Here is a 22410-nt window from a genome sequence, read left to right on the forward strand (position 1 = left end):
CACAATCCTCATCTCAGCTTTAATATTAAGTGCTATTGACAATACTTAAATTTGCATGTTTTTTTTTTAGGGGTGTTCTGAATGCTTCATATACGTTATCTCGGTAATGCTTACAGCAAACCTGTAAAGGGTATTTCCCCTATTGCAAAGATGGGGCAGCTGAAGCTAAGAGAAAGGTTTGTCAAAGATCAGTGAAAAAATTCATGGCTGAATCAGTGTTTGGACCCAGGACTTGCTGGCTCACAGCTCACACTCGTGCAAACAAAAATCCTAAGCTCAGAAGGAAGTACATGAACCTTGAAGGGTTGTAGCTCAGTGGTAGCACATCTGCTCAGTATGCAGAAGGTCCCAGGTTCAAATCCTGGCATCTCCAGGTAGGGCTGGGAGAAACTTCCTGCCTGAAACTCTGGAGAGCCACTTCTAGTCAGTGTAGCCAATACTGAGCTAGATAGACCAGTAGGTCTGATTCAGTATAAGGCAGCTTCCTATACTCCTATGTTCCTATAAGCTCTACTCAAGTAAGTATGGTAAGGGTTCCAGCCTTAGACATTGCTCTATACCAGGTCTCATTAAGTTTGCCTACAGAAGGATATATGTTGACATACAATTCAGGCATCTGTGTTTGAACTTCTCTAGCTGGAGATTCTAAGCTTCACTTCGGTTGCACATGCACGTGTGCGCATGCACACACAGCCTCTGTAAGACTGTGAAATGCATTGCCACTCCAGGCCCTGCAGCATCCTTGCACCACAGTGCTGCTCCTGCATTGCTCCCCAAACCTGGAACATAGAAACATAGGAAACTGCCTTATTCCAGGTCACGCCTTTGGCCCATCTAGCCCAATATGATCCGCTTTGACTGGCAGCAGCTCTCCTCAATCTCAGGCAGGGATGTTACCCATCATCTGCTACCTGACCCTTTTAACTAGAAATGTCCATGCTGGACTGTTCCTAGCAGCTCCTGTGCCAAAGCATGACATCAGCTGGCATCTGCATTGGCCATGAAATCAGCACAATTGACTTCACTGTCATACAAGAAAGGGGGGAGTGCCTCGTTTAACAGAAGCCTCTTCCTGTGCACCTTCCTGTTCTTAATAAACACTAGAACAAACAGCTGCCTGAAACATAATGAAAGCTCTGCATCCCCAAAAGACCCAGGTTCTATTCTTGGCATCTCTGAATAAATGATCCCATGTACCACAGGTAGAAAGGCCTCCAGCAGAGACCCTGTGAAGAACCACTGCAGCAAGATGGGCCACTGGCCAGACTCAATACAAGACAACTTCGTATGCATGCCAAGTGACTAATCCCCCTCCCCAACCTAACCATACTTCTGGCTGTCGGTCAGGATTGCCAAACCTCCCACAGCTTAGCCCGTCCCACACTCATCTACAAGCCAGGACTCTGCTTGTGCTGCTGTGAACACAAGTTGTTCCACAGAACTGCTATTCCCAATGTCACCTTGGGAACACCTAGCCACCCAAACACCTAGGCTTTTGCTTTTCTCTGGAGCTCAAGGGATACAGAAACTAAAAGCCGAGCCCAGCACTACCTCCCAATGGATCAAGCTTCCAGATGGCTTGTAAACGCTGCAGTGGTGCGTGCAATTTTTCACACATGGACAAGTGCAAAGGCCATATTGGTCCACCCCCTATTTCTTTGCCATCCCAAAAGCTGCCAATCAGCTGCTATCAGCATCTTGACATCTGGCCATCAGCTGTGTGGTGGGAGGGATTGGTTCCTACTTAGAAAAGCTACTCATTTCCCAAAGGAGGGAGCCCTGGGACTGTTCCCCCGCCCCTCACTTTTGCATCAGTCACTCCACTGCAGCTTCTAGCTCAGTATCAGCTTGTATCTCATATCTTCAGCCCTAGAACGAGAGAGAGAGACTGTACATACAGCCTACGTTAAGAGCTGTCCGCTTTTGCCTCTAGTCCTGCCCATCCCTAGAACGTAGCACCCATGGTTGCCCCAGAAAGAGTATGTCCCTCAGGTGGAAAAGGGTTCCCCACCCTTGTGATCAAGTCTCTTAGCAACGAGGCATGCAACAGCCACAGCTTGCACAGCCACAGCTTGCCCAAGCCAGAGTTTCTCCTTGTTTACATTCAACGAGCAGAAGCCAGGTTTTGGAGATGCACACATGTCTCTGCAAGTGATGGGGAGGAGATGTGAATCACAAAAGTTGCAAAGGGGAGAGAAGGGGGAAGGAACCGTGGCCGCCATAGGGGAGGAAACAGTGTAAAGCTTGAGGTGGCATTTCAGCATTTTAAACCTCTCGTGTGCCCTGAAAGTGTACCAACCAGAAGACTACATCCGTCAAGAGATCCTCAGCCAATTCAGGGCTCAGAACAGAAAAGACTGCTGCGCAAACACGGATTAAGTGTCCAACCCCAATACAAAAGTGGTTGGAAGTAAATGACCAGCACTAATGAACTGCACATTCTTTCCTGTCATCCAAAGCCCTAAACAAAAGGCTCTGGATTTTGCACTGCTAAAAAGGCAGCAGTGGAGGAACCTGACAGGCCTCCAATAGGAGGTCAGAAAACGGTCTCAGCCAAAATTTTAGCATCATGACAGTGAATGGCTTCGTAGCAAGAAATAATGACACTTTGCAAATATGCTCAGGGAATAAAAGGGAATCGACAAGGAGGGGAGCTGTATATTTGGTGATATATTTTGAAAGCTTCTTAAGAAGGGGACTAAACAAAGTATATGGATAGCTGAACTGAAGACCCTACTTAATAAAGGACCCAGAATATGCCTTAGACCAGGTCAGATTATCTGTTCCTGTAGGCCAGTGTTGTCTCATATTACTGGCAATGGGTTGCCAGTCTAAGGTCACCTGATCCCTGACTCCTTTAACAGGAGATCCCAGGGACTGAACCTGGGAACCTTGTGGATGCAATACAGGTGTCCTACCAGTGAGTTGTGGTCCCTTCTCCAAAGCACACAGGTGTCATATGGCTTCCAAAACCTTTTATTTGTCTTTAATATTGTAAAATAATAGATGGCACCTATCGTTTAACATACCTGCTGTGAATGTGTGGGTAAGAACAACTACCCAAGTTTTAGGACATTCATGAAATGGAAGCATAAACTCTGTATTTGTGCATAAGGGGGGGGGGGGCGTTAGAGAAAGAGACTGTATAGAACAGGTAAATGATTTTAGGTTTACAACAGTCCTATCTGTAAGTACCGTACTTTTAGAATGTGCACTGAAGGGTTTAAAGATTTTGTTATTCTATATAAAACCAGATGGGTCTAGATAAGACAGAGGAAGTCTTAGGATAGCTCTCTTGATACAAAAAGTTGCATCATTAATTTCCATGGGTCTACTCTAAGTAGGGCTGACATTGGCTACCACCCAAATTATTTAGTTTTTCTACATGCTGTGGGCCCTTATTTTAGTGTTAGAAAGTTTGTGTATTAGTGTATTTTCCTGCCAATGTTGAGATTGGCTGGAAGTTTCTTTTATGTTCGTAGTAATTTGATTCCAGAATGCAAATCAAAACAATGCAGGGGGAAAGCATGGAAAAAGAGAATGCTGACACCTGCTGATGGAGGGAAGGGCTCAAAGAACACACAGACCATATATGCAGCACAGTTTCTTACTTTTTAAAGCCAAAGCCCTGGCATTCTCTCTGTTCAGATGAACACACGCAGTACCAAATTCTACCCTTTGGATCTCTTTGTTTTGGAATCCCACAGAAATTCATGCACTTAAAACTAAATGTTATTGGTCTGCCAAGCTGTAATACTGTTGAAATAGCCAATACTTTATTGCAAAAAGAAAGGCCACAGTTCCACACTGTTCTTTTAGCCTGAAGATTAAAATCTGGCTTCCCCTCCACATTTTACCACACCCAGCAATGCTAACCAATTTAACACACCGAGTTATGCACTCTGCAAAGTGCACTCAGTGACAACAGTAGGGAGGGTTTTATCGTTGCTTACGACAGATTAAAAATGCTACTTAAATTCAGGGCTGTGTGTGAGTACTGCATTTCAGTGAACTGTCAGGAACTGTCAAGCCACTGCGCAAAAGCTACAGAGGAGTCTTTCAAATCATTTCCCTAGGAAAGGAGCCAGCAGCACCCTTGCTTCAGTGTTTCTGCCTGTTTTTGTTCTCTTAACTCAGTAAAGGTTCTTTAATGTGGGTCTTTGCACTTCCTTTGCACTCCCTCCAGCTGCTGCAAGGCTTCTGCATAGGAGATCAGCTGCAAAGGCACCAGAGAGCCTGCAAAAGAACCACACACAAACTCACACCCTGCTCCACCAATCCCTTGCCAGAGTCAAAGCTGATGATGACACACGGTCAGACAACTGGCACTCCTGAGGTGGCCGGGCTGCTGCAGCAGCAGGAACAAATGGCAAAAGGCAGACTGCTATTGAAAATGAGTTGCTTCAGCAGCTCAAGACTTCATAATGGGCATTGGAGGAGCTCCTGATCAGATATAGAGGAGGAAATGGTGTGGAGGGCTTACAAATAGTCTTCATTCTTATATATTACCTGTAAAGGTAAAAAAGGTAATGGATCACTGGACGGTCAAGTTCAGTTAAAGGCTTTTCAGGCCAAGGGAGTTGGTGTTTGTCCACAGACAGCTTTCCGGACCACGTGGCCAGCATGACTAAACAGCTACTCGTGCAACAGAACACCGTGATGGAAACCAGAGCGCCGTGGTTTAGACCACAACGCCACCTGTGTCCCCTGTCACCTGTACCAGGTCTGAGCCATGATATCCCAGGCAAATTTTGGAGTAGCTTTCCCCAACCTGGCAACTCCCAGATGTTTTGGACTTAGGCTGATGGGAGGTGTGGTCCAAAACATTGGGAGGGTGCCAGATTGAGAAAGGCTTTTCTACCATTAAGTCTTTGGGGAGCTCTGTTTCAAACTGACCCTGAGCCAGTGAAAAGGCCAAGCAAACAGCCATGCTGCAAAACAAGCAAGAAGCAAACAGATGTTGCAGTCTAGCAACTTGACCAAGGAAAATTAACAAGTGAGACAACACTATACTGGTGCAAGTGCTCATGATCAACATCCAACTTCACTATGAATTGTACTCTTGTTGGTTTATTTATTGGAGAAGTGAAGGTAAGGAGGGGCTTTGTATCAACTACTGGCACCTTTGAGATTCCATTTCTAAGTTTGTAAAGTGATTTAACTCCATCAAACATGACCCTGAATGTCTAATTCAAGCAACCAGCTCAAGCCTTGCAATGTGAGGTAGGAGAATTCAAAATACAGAATACAAGGTGCTATGCCCCCTTTAAGTCAAGTCCTCTCAAGGGAAGTTCACAAAAAACCTAAACGAAAGATTGAAGGATGAACCTCAGGTTGCCCTTGTCCGTACCCAATTTCACTGGATCCATAAATAATGAAAAACACAATGCAATGTATTTGGTTGTATCTAACTAAGCTGCATTCAACTGAAAGAAGACTTGAGCACTGAAATTAATGAACGTAAGTTAGTTGCGTCCATTAATTTCAACATTGGATCCAACCCACTATCTCCAATCATAGCTGTCCACTTTAATATTGGCATCACATCTCATTTCTCTTTGGTCATGATGCTAGGTCTCAACATCGGTTTCCTCCTTGGTTCTACTGTAGCATGGTTCTTTCTTCACATGAAGACTGAGATAGTGGAAAGAATGCTTAAATGCACACTCCGGACAAAATTATACTTTCCCCCCTGTTCTTCTCAAGAAAACTAGGACAAGGAAAGGAATTTCAAATTCAGTGCTTTAGTCATATTTATCTATTTTTTGTGGCTCCATGTAGATCTGAAGGAACCTTACAAGAACTCAAATTTAAAACAAAAACATAACCCTTGTAAAACAACTGACCAAACTGATTTGTAGTACTAGGATGAGGGAGTCGGGGGAGTGAGCATTTTTGCCAAAATAAAATGTCTGAACTGGACCAGCCCCGCCAAGAGAAAATTGTAGAATTTCTCAACATGGCTCCCGTTGTTGCCATTGTTAAACACAAAAATAATTAAGCTGAAGCTCAGCATCCCTCATTCCAATCTTAACTGGGGGGGCACTCTATGTGGTTTGGGGAGGGTACACACAAGAGGTCTCCTGAGGCACGAGCTGAACAGCCCAATATCAGCTCTGAGCAGGCGACCGTAAAAGCCACAGGACGCATCACACGGCAACACTGATCATTATCTCCACTTCGAAAGCGGGCCTTTGCTTTTATAGCTATCGAGACAAGGCCGTTAGAGCCGACTTTATTACAGAGCAGTCATTACTCAGCTCCCCTTTAATCTGAGAAACCTGCAGCACTTTTTTTTTTTTTTACAAAAACTTAATTAACAAAAGCTCGTAACACGGCATGAGGTAGGGATTATTATCTGCCCCATTTGGCAGGTGGGGAGGGGGAAATCTAGCCTAGACCCTTGGCAACACCACCCAGGAGTCCCAAGTTGCACATCCTTCCATGATCAAAGCACGCCTGTGCCCTTTGGGGCCAATGTGGTGAATGGAAGAGCATGGAAAGCATCATAAACTAGGCCTGTGGTGGTTATTATAAAGCTAAGGAAGCCTTATCAGTCCCCAAAACACAGAGCTCTGCAAGCTCTATGGGGCTTGAGAGGTCAGGGCTATTAACATCCACAGACACTATTTGCTGCATAAAGGAAAATTAAAGCCATAGTGCTCGGAACTGCAAAGGATGATTTCCCTAGCAGGGAGAATCCAAAAAATAAAAGGCATGAAAATATCAAGGGGAAGGAATCATCTGGGAACTAGAGGTGGTCTGCAGCTGGTAGGCCTTGGGTAGGGGAAAATGCTAGATTTTATAAAGTTCTCACACTTGCTTTGTGTTTGACTTCCTCATTCACACCCTCCTTTAAAAATAAAATATCTGGTTGTTTTTGCACAATTCCCTAACCTTCGCCATTCAGCTCAATCCAAATAGCATAAGAGTCCAGCTGGATCAGGCCCATTTAGTCCAGCATCCTGTTCTCACTGTGGCCATAGGACCCAGGCACAACAACATCCTCCCAAGCTATAATTTGACAGCAACTGGTATTCAGAGTCATGCTGCCTCTGACAGTAGAGGTATAGCCACTGTGGCTAGCAGCAATTGTAGATAGTAACCTTATCCTCCAGGAATTTCTCCAATCTTCTTTTAAAGCCATCCAAGCTGGTGGCCATCGCATCGCTGTTTCTGGTGGAATCGAATTCCGTTGTTTAGTTATGAGCGCTTGCTTGGAACTCACATTTACTTGGACGTTGGTTAACCCCATCATGTTCATGGAGACCTGCTTCCCGATAAGTGTGTGGCGTCCCTAGTCTTTTGTGGATTTCTGCTCAAAGCACCCAAATAGGACCCAAATGCTCAGCAAGCACAGAGTTACGCAGCCACGGCCATCATCTGCATGTGCAGGAATGAATTAGCTTTGGGGCTGATTGAAGAATAGCAATCAGATGTTTCAAAGGAGTAAATTGCCTGCTTTCCCCCCCCCCCTTCATTTCCTACATCCAGGTTGCTTTCCGCAAGGGAAATGTATGACTGGCCTCCCATGGCTAAACTGCTTCCTAGAGACATTCCCTCCCTTTTAGCAGTGTCTCCTTCCCCGTGCCACTAGACACAAGGGAGCGCTGGAAAGGAGGAGGATGCTGTTGCAGAAGGAAACATCTTGAACTAAGAAAAAAAAAAAAAAAAAGCACCGGCTTTCAGAATGAGAATACACCAGCCCAGCTGCCTTTCAGACAGACACCTTGTGGCAATTGCCAAGCAAATGCATCTCACCGACAACAGCAACGAAAACAGGAAGGCGCGTTTAGGTCTGCCCTTCTCTTTCTTTCACCACCTCCCTCCCTTCCTCCGCCTTGCAGGAAAAGAAACAACTTGTTTTTACACAAAACAGATGGTTCAACCTTCCCCGGCAAGCCGAAGCTTTATTATCAGCACCTCCGGAACCTAAAAAGAGGCACAGGGCAGAGCAAGGCCCAAGAAACCACCGCCCAGAAGCAGCCGGGCCAAAGATTTCTTTTAGCAGCCACAGGAACCAATCACAGACCCGGGTGAAGCTTCTGAAAAGAGATGCAAACATGCAGATGTTGTCGCAGATACCAAGAAGCTAAATATTTAGCAGGGTGCCTGGAAATTTATTTGTGTGTGTGTGTGTGTGTGTGTGTGTGTATGCCAAAAGGATGTGGGTATATTTTATCTGATGGCAGCATGTGTGCGACACAATAGGTAGTGAAAGAACTGCAGATACCACCACAAAACGACTCCCCACCATAATAATTAGACTAGGATGCAGCTACAACTAAAACACTATTCCTGTGGATACTAGCCTAAGCATTGTTCGACTCAACTTTTAAGGAAATGATGCTATTATTTATTTGTTTGTTTGTTTGTTTGTTTGTTGTTGTTTATATGCATTAGTCGCCTCACAATATGGATTCTCTAGTCAACATACAGCAAGTCGCCAGGGAGGTGAGGAACAAGCGACAAGCCTGAGTTTGGACATTTTGCTAAGCCAAACCATAGCTTAGCTCCCAGTGGTGCAACAGGTGAGGGGCTAAGCAAACCAACTGCAGTTTTCTCCCTGTGCACCAGCACACTTGCTCTTTCATGACAAGTTACAGTTTGGCAGCATTACGCGCAAACAAGGCCCCTGACAACACAATCCTATACATGTCTAACTCAAAAGTAGTTACAGTGGTATCTTGGTTTGCAAACAGTCTGGTTTGCATACGTTTTGGATTACAAACACGTCAAACCCGGAAATGCGTGTCCCGGTTTGCAAACATTTTTTGGATTACAACCCTTTTGCTTTTGTTTGTTTTTTATTACGAACAAAAAAAAAATTGGAGGCCCCATTGGCGAAAGCGCACCTTGGGTTACAACCCGTTTTGGTTTACAAACGGACCTCCGGAACGGATTATGGTTGTAAACCAAGGTACCACTGTACTGCCGAGTTCAATGGGACTCCCTCCTAGGTAAACAGTGCTGCAAAGATCACAGTAAAATGTAAGAGACATCCAGAAACCTTAGTTTAAAACAATGTGGTAAACTCAATCCTGGTTAATTGTCAGAAAGGGAAAAAAAAGGTAAGAGGATCGTAACATCCTCTAGGCTTTGTGATTTAGGATATCACCAGATGTTTCCACTGCAATAATTACTATCCCACATCTAACTGAAAAGCATCTTATTCCACCGCTAACGTTGACATGAAGACGTTTGCCTTGTTTTCTTTTTTATCTCTTCCTTGTTTCACAGATTCCTTTATCTGTGTCAGCATCTTGGGCTGCTGCTTCTCCTTCAGTATTTTAAACCGACTATATAAAAGATTTTGGTGTGTTAAATGGAACCTTTTCAACCAGAAGCATCACCTATAGGGCTATGCTCAGGCTTAATAATAAAGTTCTTCCCACACATGTTTTATATTATAGAGGAAAAGGGGGCCTTAGCTGAAATCCTTGTGAATGTAATATCTCCTTCTCTTCTTGTGGAAATGGGACTGACAAAGAGGTCTGCCTGTACCATTCAGGGCAAAAATGCTTAGCCGGCTTGACTGGTGGCAGAAAAATCCTTTTCTGCTTTTCCAAATGTGCTATTAAAACAAAACTTGTCTTTCTAGCCCACTGTACTTTCTATCTGGCATACCTCAAATGCAATCCATGCTGAGCCCCAGGATAGATAAAACACACTTGGGATGCGATCCTAAACATGCCTACTTGGAAAGAGATCCCACTGTAATAATAAAAAAATCTCCTCCCAAGTAAACAGGGCTAAATTGGGGCTGTTAAACTGCAATCCTAGCCATGCACATCATTTTTAACAATGCTGGGGGGGGGGGTTTAAAAAAATATGGTGTGCGCTTATTTTTATGCACCATGTATCCTTACACAGCCTAAACTGAACCATCCAAGAACAAGAGAGAGGTAACAGCAGGGGGTTGGGAAACCCCAAAATAGCAGAAGATAGAAGAAGAAGAAGAAGAAGAAGAAGAAGAAGAAGAAGAAGAAGAAAAGGGGGTACCAAAAAATAGATTCATGAGCATGTTCTGGGCACCACAGTTCAAGAAGGATACTGACAAGCTGGAACGTGTCCAGAAGAGGGCAACCAAAATGGTCAAAGGCCTGGAAACGATGCCTTATGAGGAACGGCTTAGGGAGCTGGGTATGTTTAGCCTGGAGAAGAGAAGGTTAAGGGGTGATATGATAGTCATGTTCAAATATATAAAAGGATGTCATATAGAGGAAGGTGAAAGGTTGTTTTCTGCTGCTCCAGAGAAGCGGACACGGGGCAATGGATTCAAACTACAAGAAAGAAGATTCCACCTAAACATTAGGAAGAACTTCCTGACAGTGAGAGCTGTTTGGCAGTGGAATTTGCTACCAAGGAGTGTGGTGGAGTCTCCTTCTTTGGAGGTCTTTAAGCAGAGGCTTGACAGCCATCTGTCAGGAATGCTTTGATGGTGTTTCCTGCTTGGCAGGGGGTTGGACTGGATGACCCTTGTGGTCTCTTCCAACTCTATGATTCTATATATGGAATGGAAGAAGAGAGAGAGAGAGAGAGAGAAATGGAGTATCCAGGAAGAGAGCATGGATGGCTAACACCAAGAACAGGAGCACCTCCACACTGCAGCATTTTTGTTGCAGGTTCTGCTTGCACTGAGTAATATGCAATATTTTTTGTTAGAACAAAACTTTCCCTTTCTGACATACAGGCTAGGATTCAAAGAGTCCTTCCATCTCTACAGAGAACTCTCTTCACCCTTCCTTCCACTGCAGCCTTGAACCTGCTGAAAAGTTCCTCCCAAGGGTCAGGAGACCCTCTGAAGCAACAGACAGTGCAGCCTGAGAAGAGTGTAGCAGGGATGGGGTGGGGACCCCCTGCCTTCCCAAGAGCACCCAGAACTGCTTCTCACCCATGCATCCTTCTGTATGGATGCCGTCCACAGAGTTGCTGAGAATTCAGCAACAGGCATTCAGTGAAGCATGTCAAGGATAAAAAACCCACATTACAGCCTTTCAAAACTCAAAATTTTACAGTCCAAAACGATCCAGCACGGACCTGCTTCTCAGCACTGTAAACTGTTGATCGTTGTGCAAATAAGCCTATCAAATATTTTATTGTAAATAAAACAAAAGAGACTTTAATAGCATTTCACTGCACTGCTCAGGAAAGCATTGTGACAAATACTACGGCTTTTTTAGAGGGTGGGGAATAAAAAAAATGTCCTATTCTGTAATTTCCAAGATGCTCTCTCTCCTCCAGCCCCTCCTCTCTCACTCCCCCTTTTGACCCACAGAAGTAAAATAAAGGCTGTGGAATCCTTTATACAAAGCAAATAAAAAAAACGGGGCCTCTGTGTGTGAGGGGGAACCCCCCACCAAGCACAGGGGGAAAGGTCTCTAGGCACACACAAAAGAAAACCTTTCCCTTAACTGCTCCATAACCACATGCTAGTCTTCCAAGGAAAGTTCTCTCCTTAAAAAAAGAAAAAAAGAAAAGAAAAACGCTCCGAGTAACCCAGTCTGATTTATAAGCAAGCCTACAGCATCAAACACAGAAGAGGATTCTTTTACATTACCACGGAAGCTCGGAAGCCCCTGCAAAGCTCTTGCCTCACTACGCATTGAATTTGGCTGTTTGCTTCTTTTAGCATTATTTATGGAGAGCACTAAGTGAAGTCTGGAGCTTGAATGGTAAATATTTAACAAGGGGGCACCAGCCCAAACCACAAAATCCAGACACACATCACCAGCACTTGCACGGAAAGCCTGCACTTCACACGAGGATGGCAATCGTGCACGAGTAAAGAAGAGCTTCCTGGCACTGTGTTCATATATGAGCTTTTACGTTAAGCAGTGCTTTTTAAAAATATATAAAAATAAAAAAATGTTTAGAGGTACTCTCATTTTGAATCAAGAAAATCACCATTTTATAGTTCAAATTGGGAAAAATAAATACAGTAAATGGACAAAAGTACAAAGATTCACAAAATGTTTAAGGGTATGCGTACCCCTGCGTACCCCCCAGAAAAAAGCACTGACGTTAAGAGATTTAAACTGAGTACAAGAGGACTGAAAGGAAGAATCCAGCCATGCACAAGGTTTATGTCCGACCGAGCTGTAATGTAGGATGGAGCATCGTTCTCCAACCAGCTGTCTTCCAGCCACTGAACCACGGCTCCAGCCAGCACAGGGACGGTGGGAGATGTGGCCCAACAGCATTTGAAGGGGACCTTAGTGAAGGCTTCGGCAGAGTTATTTATTACCTTTGTCTCCTAGCCTTCTTCAAAAAATGGCACACATGCAGTTATCACATTTTATCAACACAACCCTGTAATGTAGGGGTTGTGCTGAGAGACAGCAACTAGCCTAAGGGCACCCAACAGACTTATGGCTCAGTGGAGTCTGAATCCAGGGAGCTCTAGTCAAAGTATGGAATTCTATATAGCTATTTGGACCTCATTGATGCTCTTGCACAGCTGCATGCAGGTATCCGGAAGCTGCTTTGAATTACAAGTGGTCCTTTTCCAATGGTCCACTCTATGTGTTACGCCGCATTTCTTCTATCAGATGCTTACTAAAAGACATGGCCTATGTAAATAAAACACTCAGATGTTGACTGGAGTGTCACACACATCCCGGTCCTGTTCCTGTACTAGTACACTCCAGGGAGCTAGCCAAGTTGGTTAGAGCATGTTGCTGATAACGCCAAGGTTGCAGGTTCGATCCCCATATGGGCCAGCTGCATATTCCTGCATTGCAAGGAGTTGATCTCTTCAGGGTCCCTCCCAACTCTACAATTCCCAAAAGATGATAAAATATTGTGGGCTGTTCACAACTAGCATACTTCTCCCACTTAAGGCAATATGGTAGCCCTCCTAAGCCAAGTTGCCTAAGAGCAGTTTGAAATCCCCCAGGTGCAGGGCATGTTTACTACTGGCATGGTTTCAATTGCGACCACATGGAAATTTCTGGGTGCCAGGCTGGTAGCCACAGTTTAAAAACCTCTGCCTTAGTCCATTGTTAATTCCATTTCCACGGTTTCTCCTTCTTGCATACTGGGACTAGTGAATCGTAATACCACCAAGCTACAGTCAAGCAATGTACAGGTAGTTGAGACCAAAGAATCATAGCACCCGAAGGGGTGTCCCAAGGGTCATTTACTCCAACCCTCGGTGAATAGACGTTCCATTGTGGAGACCGTAACCTAGGTTTAAGATGAACCATTCGGGCTGCAGGTGGAGCCTCACAGGAACGAATGCTAAGGTGAGATGTTGAGAGCAGAAACCAGCACAACAGTACTTGTCTGTGAAACTGTTCTGCGTGCACATCATTATGCATAAACCCACTTGCCACAGGAGCTGGTCCTCTGCATGTAGAGTTAGCAAGTTATCAGTACAACAACCAAGACACTGATTTCCGACATGGTCGTTCTACATGTGAATCAGCCGGCTCATGTAGTAAGTGTGGCATTTTTATATATCCTATATCCATAAGAATACCTACATATGAACTTTCTTTATACCATATCAGACCATTGCTCCATCTAGTTCAGTACTGTTGACCCAATAAACATTCAGGTTATTTAACAACTCTCTCCCGAGACGTCCTAGCATGCCAATAACCAGTAGCCTAGCCTGCGGATGACAAAAACCACTCAATACTTGGGACAGAAAAACTTGGGTTTGGTTTGTCTGGGGTGGGACAGCAGTCTTGATGGTTGAGCGACATGCGCTTTTTATAGCAGCACATTCCACAAAAACAGAACTTCATGAACACAAAGCCAGCAGCCTCTGTAATTGGGAGGTTTGGAAGATTACATACTCTTTGTGTACAACCAGAGAGAGAGAGGGGAAAAAAACAGGACTGAAGTTGGTGTCAGTCCTTAAAGCAACTATAACTTTTCCAATCAACTGTTATGTCAGTGAGTTCGTGGTACTAGACGGTGGGGGCAGAGAGGAAGAAAATCCTTTTCTGCACTGTAACCCTCAGCAGACGTGGTCTTACAAACAATCTGAGGAAAACAGAAGGGGCTACCCGAGGGGCAACTTCATCCAATATCAAATGTATTACTCTTTCCCTGTTAGTGCGCATGTGTGAATGGCATTAATGCAATTTTAAATGCACTGGCCCCATTTCTAAATTGACTGAGGCCATAAAGCAGAAGTAGGAGAACTTGTGGCCCTCCAGATGTTGGTAGGAATACAACTCCCAACATTCCTGACCATTTCCCATGCTGGCTGGGTCTGATGGGAGTTGGGATCCCAACAACCCCACCCCTACCAAGCAGGAAGGTGGACTTACAACTGCTTTTCAGCCTTCATGCAATTTTGTTTTCTATTTCTTCTTTCATAGTGTGCCACGACCTTATTTCTCTTCAGTGACCACGGCCATCTAGCAAGGCTATTTTCTCCACCACCCTACCAAGAACAGCTCAAGACATTTTGCAGCCTGAAGCAAAGGGCATATCATGTCCACCATTCCCTGTATAAAAGCTGACTGGTCTGGCAGTAGAATGTTAGCTGAACACTGGGGATGGGTTAGCATCCTCTGCTACATCCAAGGGTGAGGGTTAGCTCAGAGAGTGCAGACCAGGCTGTGGCTGTCACACATGGTCCTGTGTTCCAGATGCCAAAGAAATAAACAACTATCCGACTTTTAGAAGACATCTGAAGGCAGCCCTGTTTAGGGAAGCTTTTAATAGTTGCTGAATCTTTCTATTTTATTATTCTGCTATAAGCCACCCCAGAGTGGCTGGGGAACCCAATCAGATGGGTGGGTTATAAATATATTATTATTATTATTATTATTATTATTATTATTATTATTATTATTATTATTATTATTATTATTATTATTATCCACCCTGAGTCAGCTACCTCACTCTGGCTAACGAAAGTGAAAGCCCTGTATTGCTTGTATATTGCATGTTCAATGGATGTGTATAACAAAGGACGGTACTATGACCAGGTACACATATTAATAGCTTAATATGTACACATATTAATTTTTAAACTAATACCCTGGTGCACTTATAAAATTGGCATGCCTTTCCCTACCACCAGGCTGTCAGTTTCACTGAGACATGAGAAAGTTGTTGGGAAAGTAAATGGATTGTGGCAGGCAGGTAATGCTGAAAATACATTGCCAGGGTGGCACCACGTGTATCATGATATGGTAGTATCTACGTCTTGTCACAGGGCAGGATCCATGGTAGACAAGTGAGGAAGTAGTGTCTTCAGACTACTAGCTAGTAAAGGTGTGTAGTGACATTTTAGGGCACCGATGGGGGGAGGGATCTATGGCCTTTCAGATGTTGCTGGACTACAACACCCATCATCCCTGACCACTGGCTATGCTGGCTGGGTCTAATGGGAGTTGGAGTCCAATGACAGCTAGAGGATCCCCACCTCTGCTTTAAGGAGTGAAAAGCAGAACTTGTGAACAATGGTTGCACGCATTACCTGAAGCTAAAACAGTCTGCAGTGATCACTAAAGAACTCTGTAAAGAAGTACCAGTGGCTGAATTTACTTTTCTCCTCCTCTTTCCTACTCCCTTTTCCTTTCGTGTCATGCTTTTTAGACTGTCAGCCTAAGGGCAGAGACTGTCTTATTGCTTTGCATGCCCCTCTGGTAAATTTTATTATCATTATTATTGCTGAAAATCAGAGTAAAAATGCTTCCAATAAACAATAACCCTCTAAAAGATGCACATATCCTGATTTTACTTAAGTCCATTGATTTCAGTGGGTGTACCTTGAGTATGTTGCATATAACCCAGAATATTTTATTTCTACCCACAGCATTGCAGTGAAAATATTGAAAACAAAACAATGGGATACAAAACACCTAGTTAAAAAATTAAACATATAGCAATAGAATTGACAAAAGCCTTGGCAGAATAAACAAATCTTTACCATCTGGTTGCAAGAAACAGTGCCAACCAAAATTCACAGTAGAGGGAATTGTAGTGCCACTACTGAACAGACCCCGTTCCCTGGCACCAATCAGCTTCAGTGGTACTTAGACCCCAAGCAAATTCATATGGAAATATGTGGTTCTTCAAATACACTGGGTTCTAAGGCACCCAAGGATAGGGAATCTCAAGGCATCCAGATGTTCTTGAAGTGCCACTCCCATCAAGCCCAGGATGCCCAAAGATCAGGGATTATGTGAGTTGTGATATCTGGAAGGTCACAGGGTCTGGAAGGTCACAGGGTCTCCATCCCTAGACCAAAAATTAGCACTTAAAATGAAACAAATGGGTAACAAATGCAACTGATCCAAATCAGTACAATCTGGTCAAACTGCCAAGCCTCGTTGAGGTTGAATTCTGGCAGCCGAATCTTGCACTGCTTTAAAGTTTCCCAACTGTGTTTAAAGGCAACCCTACGTAGAAAACAATACAATTGTCTTATCTAGATGTAGCCATTGTGCATAAACACATCAGTGTACTGACTCTTCAAGCCTGAACAGCATATGATGTCAGTGCAGAATGGGCACGATGCACTCATGGAAAAGCTATCCCAGTGCATGCTCGCTGCGCTACTAACAAAGAAGCTAGAAAGCTAGCATAACTGCGGATGTTTGCAGGCAATGCTCACAACCAACTGTTCCTTCTCAGAGCTTTGGAACAGTGGGAGGATAGTGTTAGCCACAAAGGGGTTGTGTTTTGTGCAAAGGGAGAAGTGTGGTGTAATGCTAATGAGTTCCAAGTGCCATGGCAGCAAAATAAATGAGAACTACCCAGATGGGAAAGTCATTTCCTGAAACTTTTTCAATTTGCATGGGGAAACTGATTACCCCCACATGGGCGGACAGCCTCCCATGGCAATCAAATATCTTTATTTACTATTATAAAGAGGGAGAAGCCACACTCAAGCAAGGAAGGCTCCTGGAAGCCAGGCTGCAAGAGTGAGAAGAAAATTAACTTTCAAATTAAAAGCAAATGGGTCTCTGAGGGAGCCAATTATTGTTTGGGGGGGGGAATACAGAAAATGCAAAGTATAAAGCACACACAACATCCTATTCAACATCTTTCAAGTGAATTATGTCAACACAGAAGCTTCAAAAAACAACAGCCACCCTTAGGCTTAAACTTAAGACAGGAAGTAATTTTATCACTTTGTTCTTTAAAAAAAACAATCGAACTAGTACTAGGTCACTGTTGTTTGCAAAGGGCTCCCTCTTTTGCCAGCTCAGGCACCTTATGAACTATCTCAGGGGCGATCATCTGTGTAAACATCTTGAAAGCCTTTGGATCTTGAAAGGGAGGATTTAAAAACCACACCAAGCGTCTGCCAACAAGGCTCATTTTTCCCCAGCATGGGCTGTGCTGCCACTAGCCAACCACCGGGAAGCCCACGGCTAGCAAGCAACCACCTCAATTCCAAAGAGCGTCTACTAACTACTGCACGTTCTGGAAACCCGCGGGACGGAAGCGCTCTCCTGTCTTTGACAAGCTCAGCTTGCAAAAACATCCACTCGTTTTCCACTAGCGCAGGAAGGTTCCGCTGCGTCCTCTAGTTGCATGCCGGTATCCGCCACAGTTCCCAACACTCAGCTCCTTCTCAAAACAGAACATGCAACCCCATCTCAGTGCGCAAGAGTGGTGGAGCATTGCCTTCGGGCAATGCGACTGTCCAAGGCACGGCACCCCCCCCCCCAACCAACACACAAATCCAGAGCTGGGTTCCCCCCTCCGCGCGCGCCTGAACCCACTACCCCCACCTCCAAGCCGCCGGTGTGCAGGATGAGGCCAACTCAATACTCCCAACTCCTTTGGGGGCCACCAATCCCTTCTGCCCACCCAGAAGGAGTCGATCGTCCAACTCGCGAGGCAGCAACGCCGAGCGACTACCCAACCCTGCGAAGTTCCAATCCTCACCGGAGACTCCTCTCAAGTCTGTCCGCGCCACGCCGGCTAGGCAGCCCAGCTTCACGCAGGGTGGAAACGACCCTTTGCACGACCTAACCGTCCGGTTTGGCTGGAGCGCGTCCACGGCGCGCCGCAGTCGCTCAGCTGACCCTCGTCCTCACGCCCCTCGGCGCGACCTTTCCTCTGCCCCTGATGCCTCCATCCCGCCCTTGCCCGCGCTCGTGCCACTCACCGACTGCAAGAAACGCAGGGTGCACACGTAGTCCCTCTCCGTGCCCAGGATCTCGTTGAGGACGCAGAGCCGAAGGCGCAGCTGCCGGTCCGTATCCTTGGCAGGCTCCGAGGGCGCCGCGCCGGGGCCGGGGGCCGCCGCTACCGGGGCCGCTGCCGCGGGGGCCGCTACCGGCTGCGCTTCCATGGCGGGGTGGCTGCCTCCTCGCCTGCCTGCCCGACTGACTTGACTGACTTTCCGAGCCGGCTGCTGCTCCCCGCACACCACGCTCTCCTCACGCTGGGCGCCCGGCTCAGGCACCCTCCATCCCAGAGGCACGCGAAACGCAAGGCGAGGGCTTCCCCAGCCCGCCGCCTACGAGCTCCCACTGGCAGCCGGAGCGCCGCTCAGGGACATGCCGAGGACAGCGGCGGCGGCGACAAGCGCAGCAGCGAAGCGCCAGGGGCACTGAATGGAGCGAGAGTGGGGAAGGGAAGTCCCGGCGCCCGAGAGGGAGGTGGAGAGCGCGAGGGCTGGGGGCGTGGCGAGGGCAGCCAGCGGGAGGGGGGGCGGGGGTCGCGCGGCCAGGCGACGCCGGTCCCCGAGGCGAGGGCGGCGCTCGGAGGCAGGAGGCGGGGCGGGGCGCCTTGGCGGGACAAGCCCAAGTGCAAAAACAGGAGTTCGGAGACTGCGGCAGGCGGCGAGGGAGACACAAAGGCAGCGAGGAAGACTCCCGAGCGTGGCCTGCGCGCGTCACCCGGAGCTGCTTTGCAAGCACGCAGCCCGTTTCCAAATCCTGGCTGCAGCAAGAGCGAGCGGCGCGCAAACTTGGGCTTTGATCAAGCGCCCTGTTGCTGCTCCGGCCTCGCGCCTCTCGCCACCTCGGGGAAACGGCTGCTGGATGCAACCTGCCGGGGAGAGAGATTCCCACATCCACCCCGCCCCCGATTGAGCTCGTGCGCGCTTGTTTGGTTGGGTTTTGTTTGTTTCTGCCAGCGCTTGCTGCTCCTGCGCAGCGAAAAGCACAGCCTGGCCTGCTGCACGCGGTTTGGGGAGCCCTTCCCGACAGGGGTGTTCCCACGGGTGGGTGTGCGCAAGCCGCGGAATTGTAGGCTACGCCAGCCAGCGATGCTGTGTGCCAAGAACTCGCTACGCAGAAATAATATTCCTGGAGGTGCTCCCCAGGTGGAGTTTGTTGTTGCTTTCCAAAGTCAGGCGTAGCGATTCCGCACACCTGCGACCCTCAGAGATCTTTTATTATGGCTGGCAGAAGGGGTTGCAGATGGGGGTCTCCAGCACCATTGACATAAGACGGTACTGCACTACAACTCCCATCACCTCCTGGCTCTTGGCATTGCTTGTTAGGGCTGATGGGAGTTGAAGTCCAACAACAAGTACTTCACGCATAGTTGAACTGTGGAACTAGCTTTTACTGGGGGCAGTGATGTCCACCAACTTGGATGGGTTTAAAAGAGGACTGAGCAAACGCATGAAGGATAAGGCTGTCAATGGCTACTGGGCGGCTCTGCCTCACTTCTGAATACCAGCTGCTGGGAGCCACAGGAGGGCAGTGTGCTCAGGTCCTATGCAGGTGGGGCATCTGGGTGGCCACTGTGAGAACAGGATGCTGGACTAGGTGGGCCATTGCCCTGATCCAGCAGGCTCTTCCTAGGTTCTTAACAACTGGAAGGCCACAGGTTCCCCATTAAGGGCCCCACCAAGCATGAGCCAGCGCCGCTATCAAGCTTCTTGCTTTGTACCTGGGCCAGACAGTTAGAGGCAGCACACACTTATTACAGTATTATCAAGCTACCCAGTCCCTCCACCAACAGACAGAGCTCCAGAGCCCCCTTGGATAGTGATGCCTCTGTTCCCCAACCCATATCCTGTTCCCTTCTCAGAGCTACAATTTCCAGAGTGGTATAAACAAGTCAATCCCTCTTTCCATTGGGAATAGTAGCTTTCCAGGGCAATAGCTGTTTCCTAACAACACTCAGTAGTAATGTACTACTGTTGTTGTTGTTCAGTCGTTCAGTCGTGTCCGACTCTTCGTGACCCCATGGACCAGAGCACGCCTATCCTTCACTGCCTCTCGCAGTTTGGCCAAACTCATGTTAGTAGCTTCGAGAACACTGTTCAACCATCTCATCCTCTGTCGTCCCCTTCTCCTTGTGCCCTCCATATTTCCCAACATCAGGGTCTTTTCAAGGGAGTCTTCTCTTCTCATGAGGTGGCCACTTCATGGATCACTGCCTTGTCGTGGCGAAGGGGCTTGAATTACTCAGGGAAGCTATGGACAGGTCAAGATGGGCAGGTCATAGTGGAGAGTTTGGACCAAACGTGATCCACCTGGAGTAGGAACTGGCAAGCCACTTCAGTATCCCTGCCAAGAAAACTCCATGGACAAAGACAACAGGCATATAAATGTACTACTACCCAGTAGTAATGTATGGAAGTGAGAGCTGGACCATAAAGAAGGCTGACCATAAAGAAGGCTGATCACCGAAGAATTGATGCTTTTGAATTATGGTGCTGGAGGAGACTCTTGAGAGTCCCATGGACTGCAAAAAGATCAAACTTATCCATCCTTAAAGAAATCAGCCCTGGGTGCTCACTGGAAGGGCAGATCCTGAAGTTGAGGCTCCAGTACTTTGGCCACCTCATGAGAAGAGAAGACTCCCTGGAAAAGACCCTGATGCTGGGAAAAATGGAGGGCACAAGGAGAAGGGGACAACAGAAGATGAGATGGTTGGACAGTGTTCTCGAAGCGACTGGCATGAGTTTGGCCAAACTGCGGGAGGCAGTGGAGGATAGGGGTGCCTGGCATGCTCTGGTCCATGGGGTCACGAAGAGTAGGACACGACTGAATGACTGAACAACAACACTCAACTCCTACAGTTCCCAGGATGCTTTGTGTGATACCATGGCTGTTCAAAGTGGTATGATACTGCTTTAAATGTACGTATAGCAAAGATGGGGCCTGTTTTTTGTTTTTCCGTTCTCCACACTTAATTTTGCCTTTACTACTGCTCTGTAAACATCTGTCAGGTACTTGGGAGAGCATTTTGGCGGCAGGCCCAAGCAAGTAGGAGAAGGCTATGAGTAAACCCTGAAGAACAGGTCTAATTGGGCTCTTGATGTAATTGTTTATTTCCTTTGCGTTTGATTTCATTTAACTTTTTGTTGCATTCTCAGTGACGCTGCAGCATTCAAAATTAATTCATTTCATCTTTGCCTCGGGTTAAAAAACAAAACAGGTACCCATATTTGTTTTTCTCCCCTATTTGGGCCAAGTGCCAGGTATCAGCTGCTGTGAGATTCTGGCATAATTTCAGACAAGAGTCTTTGCAGATTTGGCTTCTGTTTCTAAGATCCATCCACCCCAGAGTATACCTCCACCCTGTTACTGAACCAGAAACCTGTGTCTTCTAAAGCAGATGTAGCTTACTTTATCAGCTTTGCCTGGATGAAAGTAGGGTAGGGGGAGAGATGCAACTTGTAATTTAGGAAATGACGATGCAGGAATAAAGCCACTCAATCAATGCTTCTTGAGCAACCCTTTTCATGTGGATATCATTTCTGTTAACTATGCTGCTGAGTAGCTCCCCAAAAAAAGGCCTTTTATGATTTTCAGTTCCAAAATTAGGAGCGGTGTCCTGGCACTATGGTGGTTTCGTCTTGGGAATCCATTAATGTTGCTGAAGTGCTGTCATCTGTGTCTGGAAGTGTCAAGTGTCAGCAAAAGTATGCTTTCATTCTGGAATTTATATTAACTTACCAAAAAAAAAAGTCCTTAAGTGTAAGTTTCCGTGGAAAAGTACTTGCACTGTACTCTTTCTATCTAACTCTTTCTCCAAGGACCTGAGGGTGACATACAGTAGTACCTCGTTTTGTGACCAGGATCCGTTCCAGAGCCCCGGTCGCTGGCTGAAAAGGACGCTGGACAAAGCGGCGCGTCTGCGCATGCGTGAGCGGTAAACCCGGAAGTAACCCGTTCCGGTACTTCCGGGTTCGGTGCGGATGTTCAGCGGAACAGGCGCTCGACAAGGCGGACGCTAGATGAGGTACCACTGTACATTGTGTCCCCCATTTTATTATTATAATAATAATAATAATACAATGGTACCTCGGGTTAAGAACCTAATTCGTTCTGGAAGTCCATTCTTAACCTGAAACTGTTCTTAACCTGAAGCACCACTTTAGCTAATGGGGCCTCCCTCTGCCGCCGTGCCGCCGAAGCACAATTTCTGTTCTTATCCTGAAACAAAGTTCTTAACCTGAAGCGTTATTTCTGGGTTAGCGAAGTATGTAACCTGAAGCGTATGTAACCTGAGGTACCA

At 46.5% G+C, this 22410-nt stretch overlaps 1 protein-coding gene across 1 annotated transcript in view; it reads right to left on the reverse strand.

The window, feature by feature from the left end:
- The window catches only part of PREX1 (phosphatidylinositol-3,4,5-trisphosphate dependent Rac exchange factor 1), a 227142-nt gene extending 208850 nt beyond the window's left edge, over positions 1–18292 (reverse strand). The window contains exon 1 of the mRNA XM_033153506.1: positions 18092–18292. Within this exon, the coding sequence (XP_033009397.1) occupies positions 18092–18277 (186 nt within the window). The 5' untranslated portion in view covers positions 18278–18292. The remainder of the gene's footprint in view (positions 1–18091) is intronic.
- Positions 18293–22410: the final 4118 nt, after the last annotated feature.

Source organism: Lacerta agilis, chromosome 6 (genome assembly GCF_009819535.1).
Source record: "Lacerta agilis isolate rLacAgi1 chromosome 6, rLacAgi1.pri, whole genome shotgun sequence".
NCBI classification, from domain to species: Eukaryota; Metazoa; Chordata; class Lepidosauria; order Squamata; family Lacertidae; genus Lacerta; species Lacerta agilis.